Below are 21,046 nucleotides of genomic sequence, written 5' to 3'. Positions count from 1 at the left end.
TGACAAAGAGAAACTACTGATTGTAGTCAGTCATGATCATTAACCAGAAGTTAATGGGCTTTGGCCTTGCCAATTTAAAAGAAAAAAAGAAAGAAAATCCCAAATAAATTCAAACTTGTACATCCAATTCTTGTTTGTATTTTTTTAAGTCATAAAGATCATTAAAAGCCAAAAATCATCATGACATTTGTGCTCATGATGAATTTATTTTAACTTCTTTATGCGACGTAACAATATAGCTGCGATTGACCTAATAATATCTGTCAACAAATTCATCAGTCAGGGGATAATTCTGGGTCTTTTTCTTGGCTCAGTGGGGGCCTTTAGGAGCACACTCATTGGTTCAGATATAATTAGCAAATAGTCTGTTACCTTAGGAAAGACTGGCTTATTCATTTTCCTAATATCTTTGGTGATTTTATAAACAACAGTAAATTAAACCTCACTTAAAAAAAATAAGAGTTGTTGTTCATTTATTTATTTTTATCACAGTCTGGCTGGGTGCTGTCTTTTTTGCCTCATTGGGCAACATTTAAGGAGTCTTGAGCTTTTCCATATAGTTTATGCATGTAAACATGAATACTGTGGGTAATCATGTTTGGTTATATCTCAGGGTTTTTCCATGTTGGATGTGACCTTTCAGGTCCACCTACAGTAAATACAATAAGTCTTTGTTGCCTTATTCAACAGAAATCTGTGTGTTGTTGTGTTTCCTGGATGTTTGAAAAACAAAATATTTATCGTGTTTGAGAAAATGAATCCCCGTTGAACATAAAAGCTTTATCCTTCATAATGGACAAAATCTGCATGTACCAAAATATTGTATTTTATTAAATACAACACATTGTGTAATTACAGTAGCAGGAACTTGTTACATAACAAACTGTAACGTGTTAGATCACAGTCAGTGTGTTGATCACTCATTCTGTGCTTTTAGCTGTCAACACACTTTTTATAGGACATAAACATGGTTTCTCCCTTGCGTTAGCAGCAGCTTATCCCTCCGTCGTCATCATGGAGTCCTGAAATCTTCAGGCTTCGGCGACTCGCCAGGTCGCTTGTGGTTGCTTTGGACCAGAGGCCTCTTCAGCCTACAGCCTGTCCGACCTCCCAGGCTGAGGGAGCGAGCAGATGGGGAACTGGTGCTGTTGTCGCCATGAAAGTCCCTGCGGCAGTTTGGAGGAAAGAAGCGGTTTGCTGACCAGTGACTCGAAGGCCACCCAGTTCACAGGCTGTAAAGCTGTGGCTGGCAATTGCGGTCCTGAAGGAGATGATTGCATGAGGTGAGATGACTGGGAAAACACAGACAAGGAAACTCAAAGTGAGTGTGTGAAGGGTGCTGGGTGCTAATAAGACTTGGTGACCTAATCTGGTACAACAGACACACTTTCACAGGATTTCCCAGCAGTGTTTCGTTTCTCAGGTTCCTCCATAAGCAGCAGACCACAAACAATTTTAGAGCTGACTCAGAACACTTTCAGCTGAGACTTTTAAACGCTTGAAGAAAGCTTTGGAGTTTGCGGTAATATTGGATTTAAGCATCTAAAACACGCAGACAGTACCTGCATCTGTGGTCACAAAAGCAGCATTAAATGCTGGAAAATGGGTGAAAACAAAATGATGATTAGATTTTCCCCTGTGGGTTGTGTAGGATGCACCATGTGACCCAATGACAGCACAAAACAGAGTACTGAGATCAGAAACAGGGTGAGGGGGACTTCCAAAGGTCTTAAAGTGTTTGTGGAAGTCAAAACATTTGTCATTTCATGAACTAACTGGTAATCAAAGAGATAATGTTTTGAACAAAGGTTATCTGCTTCCTCTCCACCTACAGGGTTGAAGGAATCCTGAAACATTTCAACAGTGTCTTATCTTTGGTCACAAAACATTGTTTTTCTGGGCATGAAAAGGGTGTAGCCGAGGCTCTGTTGCATTGCTAATGAATACTGTGTTGTCACTTAGGGATGAGGAGCGGAAGATGAGTCCTGAGACCGGAGAGCAGGAGCCTAATAACACTCAGGAAAATGGACCCTTGAAGCAGGAAGTCATTCAAATAGAGATGCCTCCGCCCTGCAACATGTCTGAAGAAAACGCCACCGGAGTACAAGATACAGAGGAATCTCCTGCTCACAGTCGTCAACTTCCAATGCAGTGCGCTTTGGGGTCTGTCCAGGATGAGCACGCCAAGGCGGATTCTGAGGTTTTAAAAGCACCAGAGATAGAAGAAAACCCCCCCACGCAATACAAAATCCCAGATGGCACCTCTCTGACACCTGAGGTGGTCTGCTTTGAAAAAACTCCGCATACTGAGGCAAACACAACAGTAGAGCAAACTGCAGCGAGCACAACTCATCATGACAAAGAAGAAAAAGTGACTGTTGAAGCTGCAGCTAAACCATCAGGGGAGTTTTCTGAAAATCACCAAGTGTCATCAGTGTCAAACATGCTGTTGGCTGCAGCTGCCCCGGCAGCCCAGCTGTCGTCTGTGTCTGTGGGAAAGCAGGAACCTGAACCTGAGCCTCTGACATGGTGAGTTACATGAAATGAACCTGTAAGCTTAGAATTTAGCTTCCCTTTTATAATGATTTTAATATTTATTCTGAAGAGCTGGATAGAAAGTTCCAGTGCAGTTCAATGTCATATGTTGTCTGTATTTCTTTTAGAAGAAAATATGAACTTCTTAAAGCGCTTCTTTCTTTGTTGTGTGCTCGTTTTACCATGACATTTCCTGCATTAAAAATATAACGCCTTACTTAAAAGTACCACAATATCTTAGCACCTGTATAATGTCAAATACTGTAAGACTCCTTCTAACAGCTCCAGTGTCTAAAATTAAAATATTGTGACACAAATGCGACACGTTCTTCTACACGTGGTGGTTGTTTAATCAAGTTTCGGCAACACCAAACATTTATTTTGCTTTTAGTGGTTGGACACATTGATATGTGTATTGTATCACTTCCCTTTGCCATACAGGTGTTGATACATTGCTGCCAAATGTAGTTCGTTTTGCTAAAACAGGAAGCTGCTCTAAACGTCTGTCAACAACTTGACTTACCGGAGGATCTGCTTTATGACTCTGGGTTCAAGATGATATAGCTCTGCCAATGCTGTAAATTCCTCTCATACCAAGCAGATTAGTTTGTTTATTCTTTTTTAAATTTTTAGTTTGATATGAATTGTGATGTCAAGTGTCCAATTTTGTCCCACCTAGCAGTGGTGAAATCCCTGGATCGAGATTGGGATCAGTTCCAAAAGTTAATCGCTTCCAAGTTGGGGGGCAAAAAAACACCTCTGTTTATATTTTCTTTCAAATACGCCAAAGTCTTTTTGAGTAATCCTGCAACAGAAAGACAAACTGAACTGCTCCTTTGGAGGTAACGATTGAGGGTAAACTAAGTGACTGGTTTTTATATAGCCCTTTTCTACTTGAGCACTAAGAAAGCAGTTTATACAACATGTCTCATAACCCATTCATGCACATTCACACTCCAGAAGATGTATCAGGATCAACGTGTGGTTGAGTGTTTTGCCCAAGGATACTTTAGCATGCAGTCCACAAACCTCCCAATTAGTAGTACTGTACTACCACCTGAACACAGCCTCCAAGTGATTAGGAGTTGTAGTGAAGAAGAAGGCAGACAAAGTACAAAGCTCTTTACTTGAATTAACACACTGTTTAGAGTGAATATTATCATTATATATATATATTACAGTGAATAAACAGATGGTTACTCCTCTCAGCTCTGAAAAGCTGATGGGGTATTGAGATCACCCTGCCAGGCAGGCAGGTAGCTGTGAAGTGTGGACACGAAAGTTTATGAATGCAATAACTGGAGAACGAGGCAACATAGTATTTCAAAACTGATACCACAGATGCTACTTAAATCTCAGACGAGTGTGAATCCCGGACATCGGAGTCAGAGATCAACTTTTCAGATTTTTCAAATTTATACCATAGGTGCATTTACTAGGAGGCTGAGGGTAGCACAGACAACCGCTGGTATTTTTTTCTTCTGATGTATTGTTACACATATGTCTTGCAATATATAAAGTATTGTAGAATCACTGGGGATCAAAGTACTGTGATAGTATTGTGAGTTACTCTGTGACTCCCAATGCTGCTTGCTGCAGTCTTACTTTGGTGGTTTACTCAATTATAATAATCCAGATGAAACAGCTTGGCCTCCTTAAAAATGGTTTAAAGACAGAAGACTGTCTTATTGTTTCTAGAGGATTGTAACATTTTCTAATCACATCTGTGTCTGGTTTGGACAGCTGCTAAATTCTTTTCTTTCTTTTTTGTCGTTCAAGTTTTTATTTGTTTTATAACAACCAAAGGAATAACAAATCTTAAACGTAAAGCAGCCAAGTCGGCGCTTACCATACCATTCATGAATCTGATCGTCCCGGTGGTACAAGAGCAGTCCCAGGATTTCTTGAAGTTCTCTGTATTGTTATTTAGCTTGGCCAGCAGGTGTTCATATGACACTTTCTCCAGCATGAATTCCAACCAGTTTTTAATGTCCGGAGCAGAAGTTGTATTACATAATCTGTATAATCTGTGACCACTCCCAACTGTATCACTGTATTTTGGTGTTTTAATATTAGGTATTATTGTCCGATTCCCCCAATAGGCATAGTCTTGGTGACATGGGTATCACCATGCACATTCTTATGTGTTATAATTCTATTTTCCAAAATGGGGAAACGTATTTACAGTCCCAGATCGCATGTATAAAGGTTCCTGGTTCTGCTTGACATTTCCAACATAAATAATTGGTAAGTAGACCCGTTCTACAAAGGCTAGATGGAGTAAAAAAACTGTACTATCTAGAGCAGGGCGATATGGCCAAAAATATTTATCACGATATATATTTGAAAATTTGCAATAACGATATAGCCGACGATATAATTGATGCGAGACAAAATACAACTCCACAACATTACTAGCGCAAAAAGACAACCTTCCATTTATTTTCACTTAAGAAGCTGGTTTTTATGTACATTAAAGCTTTATAAAAATGTAACAGTGCAAATGCAAATTCCTTGCTGAAAGTTTAACCAAAAGGCATTTCCAGTAGAAATGGGCTGACATATCCTGAGCATAACCATGTATAATATCCACTGAAGTTAAAAAGAGGTGCTTTGCAACATTAAACTGCAGTGTGCAGTACGTATTTTTCGGACCATAAGGTGCACAGGATTATAAGGCACATTAAGCGAAACAAAGCAGTCAGATAAATCAAACTTTATTAAACTCATTCTTCTTGCTTCCTCCACTTCTGTACCATTGATTCATTAATGTTGAATTCTCTGGCAGCTGCTCTATTCCCATGTTGTTGCAGTATATTAATGACTAACCTCGTATTGTGGATGGATTATCTCAGTTGTTCTCCTGACTGAAGTTTGGTCCGTTTACAGCATCCTGCCATGCGATTGCATTTGTTTCTAACCATGAAGAACCTTCACGTTAACTTTTATAAGTGGAAAAGTGTTAGTGTTCGTCCTCCAGCTTCACTGTTTATGTTATGCTAACATAGCTGTGTCGCTAGCGATCACGTAGCACATCATTATATACCAGCTAGCCCAACTTCAGTAACCCTACAAACGTCACTGCTGTTTAGTTTCCTGTCTTCATTTATGTTGGAAGTGATAGCAGAGCTGTACGTTTGATTTTTTTCAGAAATCTCTCAGTCAGAACATGCAATATCATGCTTAGGTAACTAGCGAAACTAGCGAGCTAACTTCCGCTAGCTTCCTGCTAACTTCTAACTCCGTTAAATATAATAACTTTTGTTTTCATGGATGCCTGGAAGTTAAACTTTATAGTTACACCTGGTAAAGCAGCAATGCTGATCGTTTTATTAAAGATGAAAGAATTTAGACAGTTTTTAACTCTAAGTGATGCTGCAGTGTTGTTTGACCTGAAGCATACGGAGTTTAGGACCCAGATTACTCCCAGATTTAAGAGCATCTTAGTCCGACAAATACGACAATAACAACGGCCGCTTGCATGTTCTGCAAAAAATGTGCTTTGTTGTGTATCTGACGGACAAACACCAAACCAGTTCCACATCACGGAAGTTGCACCATTTTTACAAACCAATTCTGGTTCATCTGTTTCACTCAACAATCGGCCATGTGCGTATGAAAACAAAGGCACTGCGCATGCGCGTTTTACTCCCATTCTATCGCGATATTGCATTTTCCTATCGTTGCCTAACATTATACCGGTATTACCGTGAACGGTATAATATGGCCCAGCCCTAGTACTATCTTATAATGACTCTTTAATGTTTCCTATTATGTGACAGTATCTTTAACCATCCATCATCATTATTTGGACAGCCAAGGTCCCTCTGCCATCTGTTTGTATGCTATTAAATAATTTGTGAAATGCGGATGCCTTGTGTTTGATACTGAGTAGATCCATACATTTTTGTATGTATGAAATTATCTTTAACAATGCAGAATCTAATCTATAAGTATTTCCAAAAGTTATCTTTTTGTTTTTTAACATTATATCTAAGCATGAAAACCCAAAAAAAACACCCCGCCTGTGTATATACATCACCTATATTGTGTGTCCCCTCCATAAGTCACTTTCCAGTATGCAATTTATTCCCAACACAGATAAAAAGGTTGAACCATAATGAGGAGTACAGCTGTTTAAAATGTGACATGGCATGCATCCCGTGTCTCTTTTCTTTCTTTGTTTGCTTCTTGTCCCAAGTTCACCATCCCTTTAAATCATTAACCTCAGTTTTTTCTTTTTAGATCTGTGGTTGCATTAGACCATCAAGCTGTTGCAGAATCACTGATCAGGGCCGTTTTATGACCATGCTGTTAACGCTCTATAGGCCTTGACTTACTACTTTTGGTTTTTCAAGTATGACGTGATAGCTTTATTACTGAACATTATTACACATGTACGACTGTCGTGTAATCACTTGCTTTTACATTTGTGCAAGCAATAGTCTATTTATTTTTTTTACCTTTCTTATTGCTATCTGCTCAGTGCCGGGACAGATGATTCAAATAGCAGGGAGCCCAGTCTTGAAGACCCAAAAAGCCATGATGTCTCCCAGTTGTCTTCTGGATTGGAGCCCACGGAACTCGACCACAGCGGTGAGGGACAGGACTCTGCCAGCTCAGTGAAGGAGCCAGAAACCACAGCTCCAGCAGACGCCAGAGAGAGGCCAGTGGGTTCAGAGTTTGCAATAACAAAACAAACAAGGTATTTGTTTACGTGAACTCTGGACTTGTGGCGGCAGAGTGGCACTGTGGCCACTAGGGGGCGAACTCTTACCATTGCATCTTCTATGACAGTCAGCCCTCCTCATACCTGCAGTTTTCCTACAGCTAAATGTGTGCTTTACATTTCTAAATACAACTTAAGTTGCACATTTGCAAGTTTGAGTTTAAGACTTGAATGGTAAACTTGGCTTTATACACAAAACATGCATTTTCTTTTCAGCTTGCCGTTAGATGAAGATAAAAGGTCAGATGCGGAGCATACACCTACAATGTCAGAGGAGGTCGTGTCTGTGGAGAAAACCAAGCAGGAACCAATGTTAGTGCAGGATAACGATGAAGATCTCCCCAAGGTCAAGCGGAACGATGAAGAGATAAAAGAGGAGAGGCCAACTGAGGCCGAGACTGAACCTGTGAAAGATGCTGAAAGCGAGGAGGTTACAGGAAAAAAGGAGCAGCTGGCAGAGAGCGCAACCAAGAATGTTATGGCTGACACCACAGAGAAGGAAGACAGGTCTGTAAAGATCCCCTCTGTTCACTTTATAGTCCTGAATTGAATCACAGCATCTGTTGAAAGAATAAAGGAGGTAAAACCACTTTTACCCAAGAAACAGATGGGATTATGAGACAAAAATGTAGCAAAATACACACAAATTATGTGTTTATTATTTATAGTCAAGTTTATGTTTATTTATTTTTTATTTTTTTGCAAATGTCACAGAAAAATGAAATCTGGACTTACACATTTGAAGTGTGAGTATTTTTAGTGAGATTAAGTTGTCCCTGTCCCAGTTGGCATTGACTTAAAATTGCTCGATATGGAGATCCAGGACCAGGCTTTGGATACACAAAAATAACTTGTTGTTTGATTAAAAATAAGTGTTTCTGTTTTATCATAGTGAAGAAGATTTGTACAGAGGCGAAGAGGAGCTGTCTGCGTCACAGCCCGAGCTGGAGACAAAACGTCAGTACATCCTCCGCTTCTATTGCATCAGTGATTTTCAACAAGTGCAGCTTTTGTCTGTCATTTGAAATCTGGACAATAGTCTTTTTGTTCTGCCCATCGTATCACCTTTCTCTGCTATCCCTCGCTCAGTTTTAAAGGTGGAGGACAGATGCAGTTTGTCACCGGTGGTGAATATTCTGTTGTACAGTGAGAGGGAGTGGAAGGGAAATACTCTTAAAAGCGCTCTCATTAAAAAGGTTGGTGCCTGAAGTTTCTCAGAAGAATCATTTCAGGTTAAAGCCAGTTCTTATTTATTTATTTTTACATTAATGGCTAGGATGTTTCCTCTAATGTCCCCGTGTGTTGGTGCAGGGTTATAAGGAGATGTCCCAGAGCTTTGCCAGCGTACGAAGAGTCAGGGGGGACAACTACTGTGCCCTCAGAGCCACGCTGTTCCAAGTGTTGTCCCACAGCACCCAGTTGCCTGCGTGGCTGCAGAATGAGGACGTCATCATGGTAAATTTTCACTTCTGCATCTTATCGTTCAGAGCTCATGCTGAAACCAGCCCCAGCATTGCCAAGAGTTGAAACCACTGCTGTCAGCAATTGCTGTAAGAAATTGCAGCTTCCACATTTTGTCCACCCGCCATGCTCTGTGCAACTGTTCAGACCTGTTTGTGTGAGAGGCCGTTCTCCAAAGGCAACAAAGCAGAACTGACTTTACACTGGGCACAGCAGCAGTGGAAAAGAGGAACTAGAAAAGTACCATGTACCGTAAACCTCAGTCACACAGGCGCAGGTTGGCGACTCCATGACAACCATTGGGTGCTAAGGAAAAATTGCTATTCCCCAATAAAAACCAAATGACAATCTGAATTTCAGTCATTTAGCAGTTCCTGGAAGTCACAAGGATTTACCAGGGGATCCCATGTGACTGGGGTACTATGTTAGTGCTGATTATGGTGATAATTGGCTGCTTTGAGATTCAACATGTTGTGCGTTCAGAGATACACTTTCACATCTCATGCTTGTAACGAGTGGTTATTAAAGTTACTGTTCGAAGGAGTCTGGCCATTTTCCTCTGACATCAACAAAGCATTTTTCACCCAGCGATCAGTGTCTGTTAATCCAAGAGATGGTTCTGTGAGAAAATCCCAACAGATCATCAGTTTCTGAAATACTTACACCAGCCTGTGGGCGATCGTGGCTCAAGAGTTGGGAGTTCATCATCGCCAGTGTGTGAATGTGTGTGTGAATGGGTGGATGACTGGATGTGTAAAGTGCTTTGGGGTCCTTAGGGACTAGTAAAGCGCTATATAAATACAGGCCATTTACCATTTTACCAGAAACTATGCCACCTTCAAAGTTTGTTAAATCTTCCCCATTCTGATGCCTATTTTGGACTTCAGCAGGTCGTCTTGATCATGTCTAAGTGCATTGAGTTGCTTTCATGTGATTGGCTGATGAGATATTTTTCTAAACAAGCAGCTGTACCTCATGAAATGGCAGGTAAGCGTATGTAGTTTGCCTGCCATGTCACTTACCTGCTAATTAGTGCTAAAGACTTGTAATAAACCGCACAATTTCACTCACAAAGAATAGCAACAGAGTTCTTAGTCATGGCATGGTATTTGCTAGATAAATATCTTAAGTCCTCCAGACTGTACCTCAAAGCAGCCAGTCCTAATAATACATAACTTTAACTGCTGATGAAGTTTAGATTAATTACTTATCAAATTTGCCCCTCATAAAAGTAAAGGGGAAATTGGCTATAGACCAAAACTAGGTTTCCTTATGCGCAATACTGAGATTGTGATTATGTAAAATGCAGCAGCAGAATGGGTTTTTGGGGTGTGACTACTCCTGCAAGCTTGACTGGCACACATATAGTTAAAGGTATGTTATTTAAAAGAAAAAAAGGATACTGTACTGTACTAGAACTGTGTGTAAATACACCTTCCAACAACTTGATGCGTTCTCATAAACATATAATTAATCAATAAAAAATACATAAAAGTGGGCATTTCCCGTATGACATTTTCCTTCTTACCCACGGTGTTTTACATTTGGGGCTAGAGACTGGCCACATAAGTATTGTGTCAAAAGCAGAGAAGTAGAGACGTCTCAGGCCTTAGTGTGCCCTGAAAGGACATTAATATTTGTTCCTGGATCTTCAGACTCAAGACATGAAGCATCATACCTGTTTTATTTTCAGAGAAGGGCCTTCTACAGATGGGGAAAACCTCCAAGGTGGCTCTGCATCCAGTGTTTTGTTTTGTTGTTGTTTTTGCCTGTTTTTATTACAAAGGACTTTGTGGTTTTTGACCTGTGAAAGGTGCCGTATAAATAAAGTTTACTTACTTACTAGTAGAAACAGGCTGGCTGGCCGTGCCCGTTACCGGGTACAGTCTATGTAATTTTTTTTTTTTTAACCTGTCTTGCTAACTAAAACTTATTTGTCCTACAGCAGCCACCGTAGCTAGGAGTATGCACTGTAGTTATTCTGTGTGCCTTCTCTCTCCCCAAGCGGTCGCGGCAAATGGCCGCCCCACCCTGAGCCTGGTTCTGCCGGAGGTTTCTTCCTGTTAAAAGGGAGTTTTTCCTTCCCACTGTCGCCAAAGTGCTTGCTCATAGGGCGTTATATGATTGTTGGGTTTTTGTCTGTATGTATTATTGTAGGGTGCACCTTACAATATAAGAATAAGATGAATAAGAATAAGAATAACTTTATTTATCCCGAGGGAAATTCTTTTGTCATGTACATGCTCAAAGCAGCAGGAGAGACAGAGGAACAGATGAATAAGATATACAATATATACAATAAGAGCAGTAATATACAGTAATAATGCACCTTGAGGCCACTGTTGATGTAATTTGGCGCTATATAAATAAAATTGAATTAATTTGAATTGGGAGGAATAAGAAAACAAACCTCGGTTGACTGCAATCTGCAATATACCTAATCCAACAGTGAAAATTTTACACAGCGTAACTTTAAGAATGTATTATCTTAGTTAACAGTTTTCAATTTTCCTGCGACTTGTGTCCATTTTATAAACAAAAAATGTGTTTTATGCTGACAACATAGTCACTAACTCCTTGGTCTGAGAAGTCACGTTGCTAATATCGAATGGTTAATTATATACAGCTGTTGGTAGAAAAGAACCAAAAATTTACTGCAGAAGTGATCATTGCCCCGTCTTGTAAACACTGTTAATGTTACATAACGTAATTCTTTGTGTTTACAGCTGCCAAAACAACTGGAGGCTCAGGATGGGCTGATAAGTCAGTGGACATTTCCTGGAGAGTGCCTGCAGAGAGATGGGACAGGAGATGCCGTCCAGCAGCTTAAAGGCTACATGGAGCTTCTCCGTAACACGGTACTGGCTGCAGACCTTCACAGAAACTCTCACACAGCAAGAAAGTATTTCAAAAACACAACAAGCGTAAACCACAGCGCTATTTTTATGCCATTTGTGGACACTCGAGGGTATTGATATTCACCCATGAAGGGTTGGCTGATTGCTACCATATGTTAAAGGGAGGTAGTTTTCTAAAGGATGTGTGGCTTCTTTTTTCCTGTGTGTCATTAAAGCAGCCTGGTAATGCTCTGAGGGGATTTAGAGGAATAGCAGGAACTGAACTGATAAAAGCACTTTACCAGTCTGAGGCTTGGTGTTGAATTTATATTCAGTCGCTGCCTGGTAGGATGAGGAATTCTGGTGTTTACATACCTCTGTTGTGTTACGAGATGTAGCTGTGTATCTGACAGTATAATCTGTGGTCTGTCTCGTAGTCTGCGCAGTTTGTGTCATGTACATTTAAGTGTATAGGGGAAAGACACTCAATACAGCAGCTTTGCAATAGATAAAAATGGTGATATCTGATTCTGTAGTGTGTATCATCATAAAGGAAATAACCAACAAAAGATCCTTTTTGACCAGATCAGCCTGGGGACCAACGTCAAGAACAGATCAGTAACTACAAGCGTCATTTTCACACCTTTGAAAACTATAAAGTGGTGTATTTACAACAAAAAAAAAATCTCCCCGCAACAACAACCTTGGGGTCGTAATTTGTTGCTGATGCTTCCATCCATACCAAAAATTATTGAAACCATCAGTGCTTCCATTAATCTCTATACCATAAGGTTTCAATTTAGCGCAAGAATCCATGTGCCAAATAGCATTTGGCCCTTTATTGCTTAATAATCTGTTGGATTGACCCGCTGCACCACATATCCCATTTGAATAGCTCAAAGGTGTCCAGCGTTATCCTTGACTCTGTCCATTGTGCTGTAGTTCTTTATGCACAAATGACATCACCTAGAGCTGGGCGATAGAACGATAACGATATGTATCGCGATATAACTTTTACTCGATAGAGAAATTAAGCTATCGCGATAGACTTCGCCGCTCTTGTCCTCAAAAAAAAAAAAAAAAAAAAGGTCAGCCAATCCAAATTAAGTAGCGCAGAGCCGAACCAATCACAGCCGCAGCGTCACGTAGCGTGACTTGTTACGTACAGCACAAGTGCCAAGCCACACGTGTGTTTGTTTGGGAAGCAGCCAGCGGGTAATGGAGCCAGCGCGTAATGGAGGAAATGAGTGTGCCGACTAGAAAAATCAACCGAGCGTGACCGAAGAGAAAACAGATGATGGTTCCAGTGCCGGAGAGATTGTCGAACGGAAGAGCCATAGAAGTTCCGTAGTGTGAAGGTATTTCGGCTATTTCAAGTCTGACAAAAAACAGAGTAGCGTGCACTGTAAATTGTGCCGAAAGCAAGTCTGGAAATACAATAAACTGGTGCATGCGTCACACTGTGCGCCACGTTATTGTTTCGGTGAAATGAATTTCTACAATACTGTTAATTCTACTCTCTGCAGTGTTTAAATGCTTACATATACACACAGTTACTGTCCCTCCACACATACGACTCGGTTCTGCTTCTATGCCCCAGCTTTGTTTACTTTTTCCCACCGAGGCTTCTAGACTTCTGATTGGCCAACATTTCTGCACGGTTAGGAATCTAGCGCCACCTGCTGCTTTGGCATGTTCATAGCAGCGTTTTCCTTCATTTCTGCCTTTATGTGTGGACGGGATTATTTTTAAAACGAAAACGGAAAATCTCCGTTTTCAAAAATACCCGTGTACGTGTGGACGTAGCCTCAGTCTCTGACCGGAAGCGCTAATTCGTCATTCGGCTTTTGTCAGACTAAAGTAACTGTTAAAACTGTTTGAAAAGCTAAGCTATACAACAAGGAGAGATTGAGAATTTCCTTTTAGTTCTCAGTTTATTTGATATTGACAAAAGTTAGTCAGTTTTGTCTGTTCTTCTGTAAAACAAACTAAGATTTATTTTTAGAATTAATATTTTGTTTCTAAGTGGAATTGACAATTTAGTCTGTTTCGTTTGTTCTATTTTGAAACTTAAACGCTTTAGCGGCTGCCTTTTGTGTAGTTTGCAATATTTGCCTTTATTTATCTGAAAAAGTCTCATGTTCCTTAAGTACATCTACCCTGTTGAACTTATTATGGGAAATAAATATTTAAATAAAAACAAGCTGCTGATTATTTCACATTTTACTTGTGAGCAACGGCACATTTAAATCTTACAAATATAGTTATTTGGCTTATATCGTGATATATATCGTTATCGCCTGAAATGAAAAAAACATATCGTGATATGAAAAAATCTCATATCGCCCAGCTCTAACATCACCTCATCTAAATCGGTGTGTTGTCTTCTGGATAGACCCATTTCCTAACATCGTTTCTTCAAAGTCTGGATGCTTATGATAATGTGCTGATTCTGAGGTAAAATCATGAGTAGTTATTTGGTGCCACTATAAAAGTAAAATTTACTTGGGTCATCTAATGTTGGCAAAGCAAACCTGTTGTGCAAGGAGACGGGTTTGCTTGAACCCGCCTCTTTGCACAAAGAGACGGGCTGTATTTAAATACACCTGCCCTGTATTTTTTTTTTTTCTACCTTCAGCGGCCCGTCGTAAACAAATGAATGTGTCATTATGCAAACAAATAAATGTTTTCAGCCAAGATATGTCAAGTGACCGAGTGCGTGCAACACAGTAGTCAATTTGCTCATTGACAAAGACTCATTCAGACTGATGGTGGCTACATGCTGGCAATCTGCCTGCATTTATGAATTAGAAAGCAGTTATTTGCAAACCTGCAAAAATCTCTCTGAGAGCGACTGCAGTCAGTCCAAGTCAGACTGTGACTGTTTGCACAAAGGTTGCATTCCCTTTAGGTGCAATCAGCTTGTGATCAAAGATGCTCGTGAGTGTGCAACACCCTCAAGCTCTGAGCAACCATTTAGTCACCACAAGTTGCAGTCAGCTACAGAATGTGAAAAAAATTCAATACACTCACCAATCAGAGGCAAGGAGGATGCTTTTTACCCATGTTACTGAGCTGTTGGCGTGCTCTGAATTAATATGTAGTATTTGAGTTTAACTTAATTAAACTTTAGCTATCCAGTGTTGGATTGCTTTTTGGTTGAGTTGAAGTTTGCTTAGCTAATGTTTTCTGCTCGAGATGAGTCCTCTTCTTCATTGTTTCCCCAGAGTTTTTTTATTATCATTATTTTTATTTTATTTTATTTTTTATAAAATATTGACATTGTGGTGCCAGTTTAGCTTAATGGATGTTTTTTTTGTCTCCCAGCACAGTGTCAAGAGCATGAAAGAGATTCTATGAGACAGACAGTTACTCTAGGAGAGGTGGACCGGGCTGTAGAAGGCCCTTAACCCATCAGCAGGATCTGTTTCTTCTTGTTTATGCAAGGACAAGTAGAATTAGCCTTGCCAGAGCAATGACCTCCAGCAGGCCACCCATGTGGGTTTCTGACCACGTGGCTGAAACAGACTTCATGAGGGCCCAACATCATCTAGTGGGCCCTGAGCTTACTGCCTAGCACCGTAAAGCACGATTGGCATTGGCCATAGAATACCAAAATTGGCACACTGGCCTGCTGTGCTTTTCACAGATGAGTGCTGGTTCACCCTGAGCACATGTGACAGACGTGAAAGAGTTTGGAGAATCCCAGGCATGCATGCAAACCCATGGGGGCCACACAAATTACTCAGTACCATTTTAAGCTACAGCAATGAAATTTTGGCAAAACCGACTAGCTTGACACATCATTTTTTCACTTCAGTTTTCGGGGACTCTTTGAACTTAGCGCTCTGTAGCTTGATACTTCTTATTTCTATCAAACAACATGGCATCCTTTTCTTCCTAACACATTACCCAGTCTGTACAAGTGTAGATTTTCCCCATGGACGTTTGATGTGTTTTCAAAGTATTCCTTTAACATTTTTGAGCAGTGCATTTTCATCTTACACACACTCTCTGATTGGCAGTTTTGAGGTTCAGCATCCTGACCAGCAGCACTTCAACTGACTGGAGGATCTAGTTACCCCCAACCTTCCAATTAGCAAACACATCCCTGTACCTCCATAACCACAGCTGCCCCATCCCAACAACTAGGGATGGACCGATCCAATATTACGTATCGGTCCGATACTGACCTAAATTACTGGATTGGATATCGGAGAGAGATAAAAAATGTAATCAGATTCATTAAATATCTCAAAAGCACCTCACAAAACTTGCAACCAATGACTGTAGAAAAGGTCATTGCTTGCGACACGGCGTAACTCAGCTCATGACCCTAGCATGTTGGGGCAGTATGTGTCACGTGATAGAGCAGCTGTGGCGTGCGAGACCTCTCGGCAGTCGCTACCAAACCGGCATTTCATCTCCGAGAAAGTTAACCCAGAGAGAAGTAAAGCAAGTGTGTAAGTTCATCTTTGAATGTTTGTAAAGCATTTTAGCCTTCTCTCCCCCTCCCTCTCCTGTTGCTACTTCAATCATGAAACTGATCAATGATCAGCTGATCGGCTTTTCTGTTGCCACTCCTGTCTCTTGTTTGTTTTTGGCCCACTTCGCGCCAGAAAGAGGAAACCAGCAGCTAAAGAACAGCAGCACGTTTAAGCTTGATAAGCTGTTGTTAGAATTTATTTAATATTACTTTTTACACCAGGATCTTTTTCTATGCAGCTGACGGCTGGTAACTGTGCAGGGGCGGATCTAGCAAAGTTTAGCCAGGGGGGCCGATAGGGCATTAACAGGGAAAAGGGGGCACAAAGACATACTTTTCTTTCTTATTCTCATTTAAAATGTCTACCTTTAATTAAATAATTATCTGAATCTTACACCCAAAGTTTTAATCCGACGTAAAATGAATAGAAGTCCATTACTGTATATAGTAACTATTAAGTCTAATATATACCCTGGTAAGCTATACTACTTTTTCCTTTGGGAACCATCTGTGCGGTCTGCAATTCTGTTGAAGAAAGATGTTGAATCTATTTAATTATTGTAGAAAAATAATTTATTTCTGTGCATTTATTTATTTATTTTTACACGTGCATTAAATTAAAGTTGATTACATCGATTAAGCATCACGAGGTGGAGGGTGGTTCCCTATTTTTTTTGTTGGCAACCCTATTAGTTAGGTTGTTTAATATTTCTGCTAAGTACTCTTTAAAATACCAGAATAGGGAGGATGGTGTGGGTTTAACTTTATTAGCTCAGTGTTGCTGAACTATGAAATATTTTGGGTGCAGTGTATTTTTTGCATACAGGTTTATCAGAATAGCTTTAGTGTTTTTTTTTTGTTTGTTTGTTTTTTAAATGTATGAACCTATACAAAGTGCAGCAAGATATTAAAAAAACAGTTTTAGTGATTAAAAAAAATACACTATATCGGATTCATATCGGTATCGGCAGATATACAAATTTATGATATCTGTATCGGACATAAAAAAGTGGTATCGTGCCATCTCTACCAACAACCTGCCCTCATTATCTGAGCTTTAAGTTCCATAACCTGAAATTATGTCTGAAAAAAGCAGTAAATTCTCATGTATAGCCAGCTGTTTTAGACCTCTTCAGTGACTGATACACTTTGTTTGTCTCCAGTGGCAGGCAGCGGTGGACTGTGCCACCGACGCTGAGCGTCAGCAGCTCTGTGAGCGAGTGTTTCAGGGTGGAGAAGAGGAGCTCGGTCTGCTGGAGGCTCTCAAGCTGCTGATGCTGAGCAGAGCGGCAGAGCTGCACAGCTGCATGCAGGGCGGTGAAGACGTCCCCCTCTTCTGCTGGCTGCTGTTCGCGCGGGACTCCTCCGACTGTCCACGCTCTTTCCTCTCCAACCACCTCAGCCACGTGGGCCTGACCGCAGGTCTGGAGCAGGTGGGAAGCGTCTCTGTTGTTTTTGACAACTTTATGGTAAAAGGTTGCTGGGAATTTTCTTTCCCACTGAGTAAACATCTGTCGCACTCAGTAACAAAAACAACAATTCGGGCTGAACATCACGAGGTGGGTGTGTTAACATTTTTGTCATGTGAGAGCCGAATAGTAAAACATGCCGGCGCTTGCTCTGTTTTGTTTTCCGCTTGTTTTGAGTGATGCACCATTGACCCCGGAGGCGGAGGTAGTTCTCAACTGCTGAGCGTTTTAATTGTTATTTTCATTTTTTGAATAACAGATTTTACAAGCTCTGCTTCTAAAGAGAGACTCCACCCGTAAATGTTTTGTGCTGAAGCAGCTGATCAAACATGGAGCTGTTTGAGAAGTCTGCTGGAGTTCCTCTGTAACTGTGCAATTATCCCCTCCCCCCTCCCTTTGCGTTTTCTCTCTTGGGCAGGTGGAGATGTTCCTGCTGGGCTACGCCCTGCAGTGTACCATTCAAGTTTACAGACTGTACAAGGCAGACACAGAGGAGTTTGTCACCTACTACCCGGACGACCATAGGGACGACTGGGAATCTGTGTGCCTCGTCACAGAGGATGATCGCCACTACAATGTGCCCGTTGTAGAAGCTGCAGAAACACAAAAGGAGCTCCCCTCCAGCTGATTGCCACTGCAGAAAAACCTCCTGCCATACAAACACCCCTCAGGTTGATCAAGATTTATCAATTAAAGGTATAGTTTTGGGAAGTGTGCTTATTAATTGACAGCCAGCAGTAAGTTTGCTTAGCTTAGTACAAAGAATGGAAGTAAAGGGTACAAACATACAACCACCAGCACTTTTGATTGTTTGTTTTTGTTTGTTTGCTTTTACTTTAATCCACACAGAAATCAATGACACATGATTTTCTTCTTCCCTGGACAGAGGTGCCTCGCTAACCTTTCTCTATTTCCTTTATTATCTATTAACCTGTGCCGAGCATGGGTCACATCTGTCTGGACTGTTAGATGAAAAAGGGATCACAGATCTGTTGCTTTAAATTATGAGCGATCTTTATCACTGTGCACACACTCCACCAGAAGTAGAGGTGAATGCACGTTAAGAGCCTGGTCTCAGTTTTAATCTCCATCATAAAAAAGCTGTTTAAATATCAGCAGGAAAGCGAAACAAGACAAACTCTTCTGTTGTGATCGCTAGTTGGCTTAAATTAAGATACTTCTGAAGGAAAGGTGCTGGTGGGAGGATGTTCTTACCTTTGGAATGAGTGGTAACCTGAAACCTGCAGACCTCCACAAGAGACTGATGATTTTTGTTTTGGGCCTTTTATTAGAGATGTTCCTGGCTAGTCATCATTTCTAAAAGGCAAAATAATAACTCAGAAAACCTTTAGAATTGAGCAGACCTTAAATCAGGGATGTCAAACTCATTTTAAGTGGGCCGGACAGATGAAAATCTCCTTTGTGTCAGCGTGAAGAAGTTTAACTACACATTTAATCTCAATATAAGAAGAAGTGCGATTTCAACACTACGTCTCAAAAGAAATGCTGCTGCAGCAGACAAAAGAATTCTGGGATTTCATTACAAGAAATAAATGTTACAAATTACAGAAAAGTTCTGGTAGCTCATTGCCCAGACTGTCCTGCAATTATGAAGCATACTTTTTTTTATTTTTAATTCATATAAAATGCTCTATGTTATTTATCAATTTTGCTGTGGACACACTGTAAAAAAGGAGAAACTTCTCTAGTAGATGGTGCAGCTTTTCTGTCATTTAATTGGTTATCCAGTACACAATTACTATGGTGCAGTATGTGTGGCTGTGGAGGCGATCTTAATTAGTAGGAAAAACAGTAAAACACACAGAAAACAGTCCAATATAAGTCCACGATTTCTTACATTGTCTAAAGATATCCAGTCGGCCAGATTGGAGTCTTTGCCAGGCCGATTCCAGCTCCCGGAACTTACGTTTTAAATTTGTCAAGTTAAAAATTTGACATTCTGCAAACACATTCCATGTTAATGAAAAGGTCCTTTTTTCATTCATGCAAGCACACCCCGGTGCAGAATGTGGTTAAACCTGGCTTTAGCTGCTTGTTTAACCAGCTATTTCAGCAGCTGACTAGCAGGGAGGCAACATTTAAATAACTAGTCAACTGGTACTGTTTGACAAATATTATGGTCTGCTGTGTAGTAGGGCCCATTCTATAAGTTTTTGCTTCAGTTGTAGTGAGTTACTGCCTGAATGTTGCACTGATTACGGAGCGTATCCGTCTATGCACTGCACCCATACAGTCTGTATGTGGAGCTTTCTGGATAACCTTGCGAGCATTAGCTGACACGTTGACACATCTGGCCCCAAAAACCAAAGTGCTTAAGGCCATTAAGCAAACATAACGTCACAGTGACTGTGTCCATCTTCGGTATACAGTTTATGTTTTTGGCAGAGAACAGCTAGCTGTCTCCCCCCGCTTACAGTCCTTATGCTAAGCTAAGCTGACTGCCTCCTGCTTCACATGTCTAACTCAGCAAATAAGCACACGTCCCAAAAATCTTGACCTATTCCTTTAAAAAAAACAACAACAAAAAAAACCAACACACAACAAAATGCTGATTCAAGACCACGTACAAGGTTTGGTTTACATGTTCTTGTACACACTGTACTGTATACACAGTTTTCTATTTGGATATGTGTACATATCGGATATCCTGTGATTTTCTCAGATAGACGCAGATTCCTTTGCAGGGTGTCATTTTGGAAGGAAAAAAAGCCCAAATTTTCTCAAAGTCTTTTTTTTTTTTTTTTTTAAATGTAAAATTTTGAGTGAAGCTGCCAACGGCGCCAAAAACTTTAGGTGATGGTATTTACACTGGATGTTGGGCACTTTGAGTGTTAATTTATTGTTTTGTTTTTTAAAACAAGTGTGACCGTCTAAATTCATTAAGTGAAGCAACTGAATTAGTCAATGAAGGGTTGGACGATTTATCAGGTTCAACACCAGATGACGATCAGAAGATTACTCGCATCCTCTGTGTCAGAGGTGTGATTTGTGGCAGTCTGTGTGTGCATGTGTGTTTGACTTTGTGTGTATGTGTGTGTTAAACTCAATGTGTAACATGCTGCCTTTTAACCAAGCTGTTCTGAAGGGAAGAAATGTGCCAATGTTGCTGCTAACACTGGCAACAGACCCAACCACCAGCCGCTGGACTCAGAAAAGGCTCGCTTGGTCCTCCGTGTTGCCTTAGAAATAATGCACAGTAAGAATGAATGTTGGATATTGGTGATAAGAGGCCATTTATGTCTTAATTCCAGAGCAGGTAAAGGTGATTAAAGAAAATGTTATGCCATTTGCAGGAATGTTCTTGCACTGTCAAAAGTTTTGGACAGCATTTAAATAAAATGATTTTTTTGGGGTGGTGGGGGTAAAGTTCTGGATTGAGGTCTGTAGACAAAATAAAACAGTGTAAAAACGTTCTTAAAGTGGATCTTTCCTCTTTGTCTTATGTATACTATTACAATAGTGGATGCTCATTTAAAATAGGGCCAGTGTGCTCGGCATATGCACAAGT

At 40.5% G+C, this 21,046-nt stretch overlaps 1 protein-coding gene across 2 annotated transcripts in view; it reads left to right on the top strand.

The window, feature by feature from the left end:
* Window positions 1-20,951, top strand: part of LOC309714521 (uncharacterized protein) — a 22,914-nt gene extending 1,963 nt beyond the window's left edge. The window contains exons 2-11 of one of the 2 annotated variants that reach the window (XM_082547046.1): window positions 992-1,283; window positions 1,963-2,529; window positions 7,022-7,240; window positions 7,481-7,771; window positions 8,157-8,221; window positions 8,354-8,460; window positions 8,576-8,719; window positions 11,452-11,583; window positions 17,212-17,481; window positions 17,936-20,951. In XM_082547046.1, coding sequence (XP_082403172.1) covers window positions 1,132-1,283; window positions 1,963-2,529; window positions 7,022-7,240; window positions 7,481-7,771; window positions 8,157-8,221; window positions 8,354-8,460; window positions 8,576-8,719; window positions 11,452-11,583; window positions 17,212-17,481; window positions 17,936-18,145 — 2,157 coding nt within the window. In that variant the 5' untranslated portion in view covers window positions 992-1,131 and the 3' untranslated portion in view covers window positions 18,146-20,951. The remainder of the gene's footprint in view (window positions 1-991; window positions 1,284-1,962; window positions 2,530-7,021; window positions 7,241-7,480; window positions 7,772-8,156; window positions 8,222-8,353; window positions 8,461-8,575; window positions 8,720-11,451; window positions 11,584-17,211; window positions 17,482-17,935) is intronic. The other variant, XM_082547047.1, reaches the window with a different exon arrangement.
* The last annotated feature ends 95 nt before the right edge of the window (window positions 20,952-21,046 follow it).

Source organism: Aulonocara stuartgranti (assembly GCF_965226115.1).
Source record: "Aulonocara stuartgranti genome assembly, chromosome: 9".
NCBI lineage: Eukaryota > Metazoa > Chordata > Actinopteri > Cichliformes > Cichlidae > Aulonocara > Aulonocara stuartgranti.
This window is presented reverse-complemented; position numbering and strand designations above follow the sequence as displayed.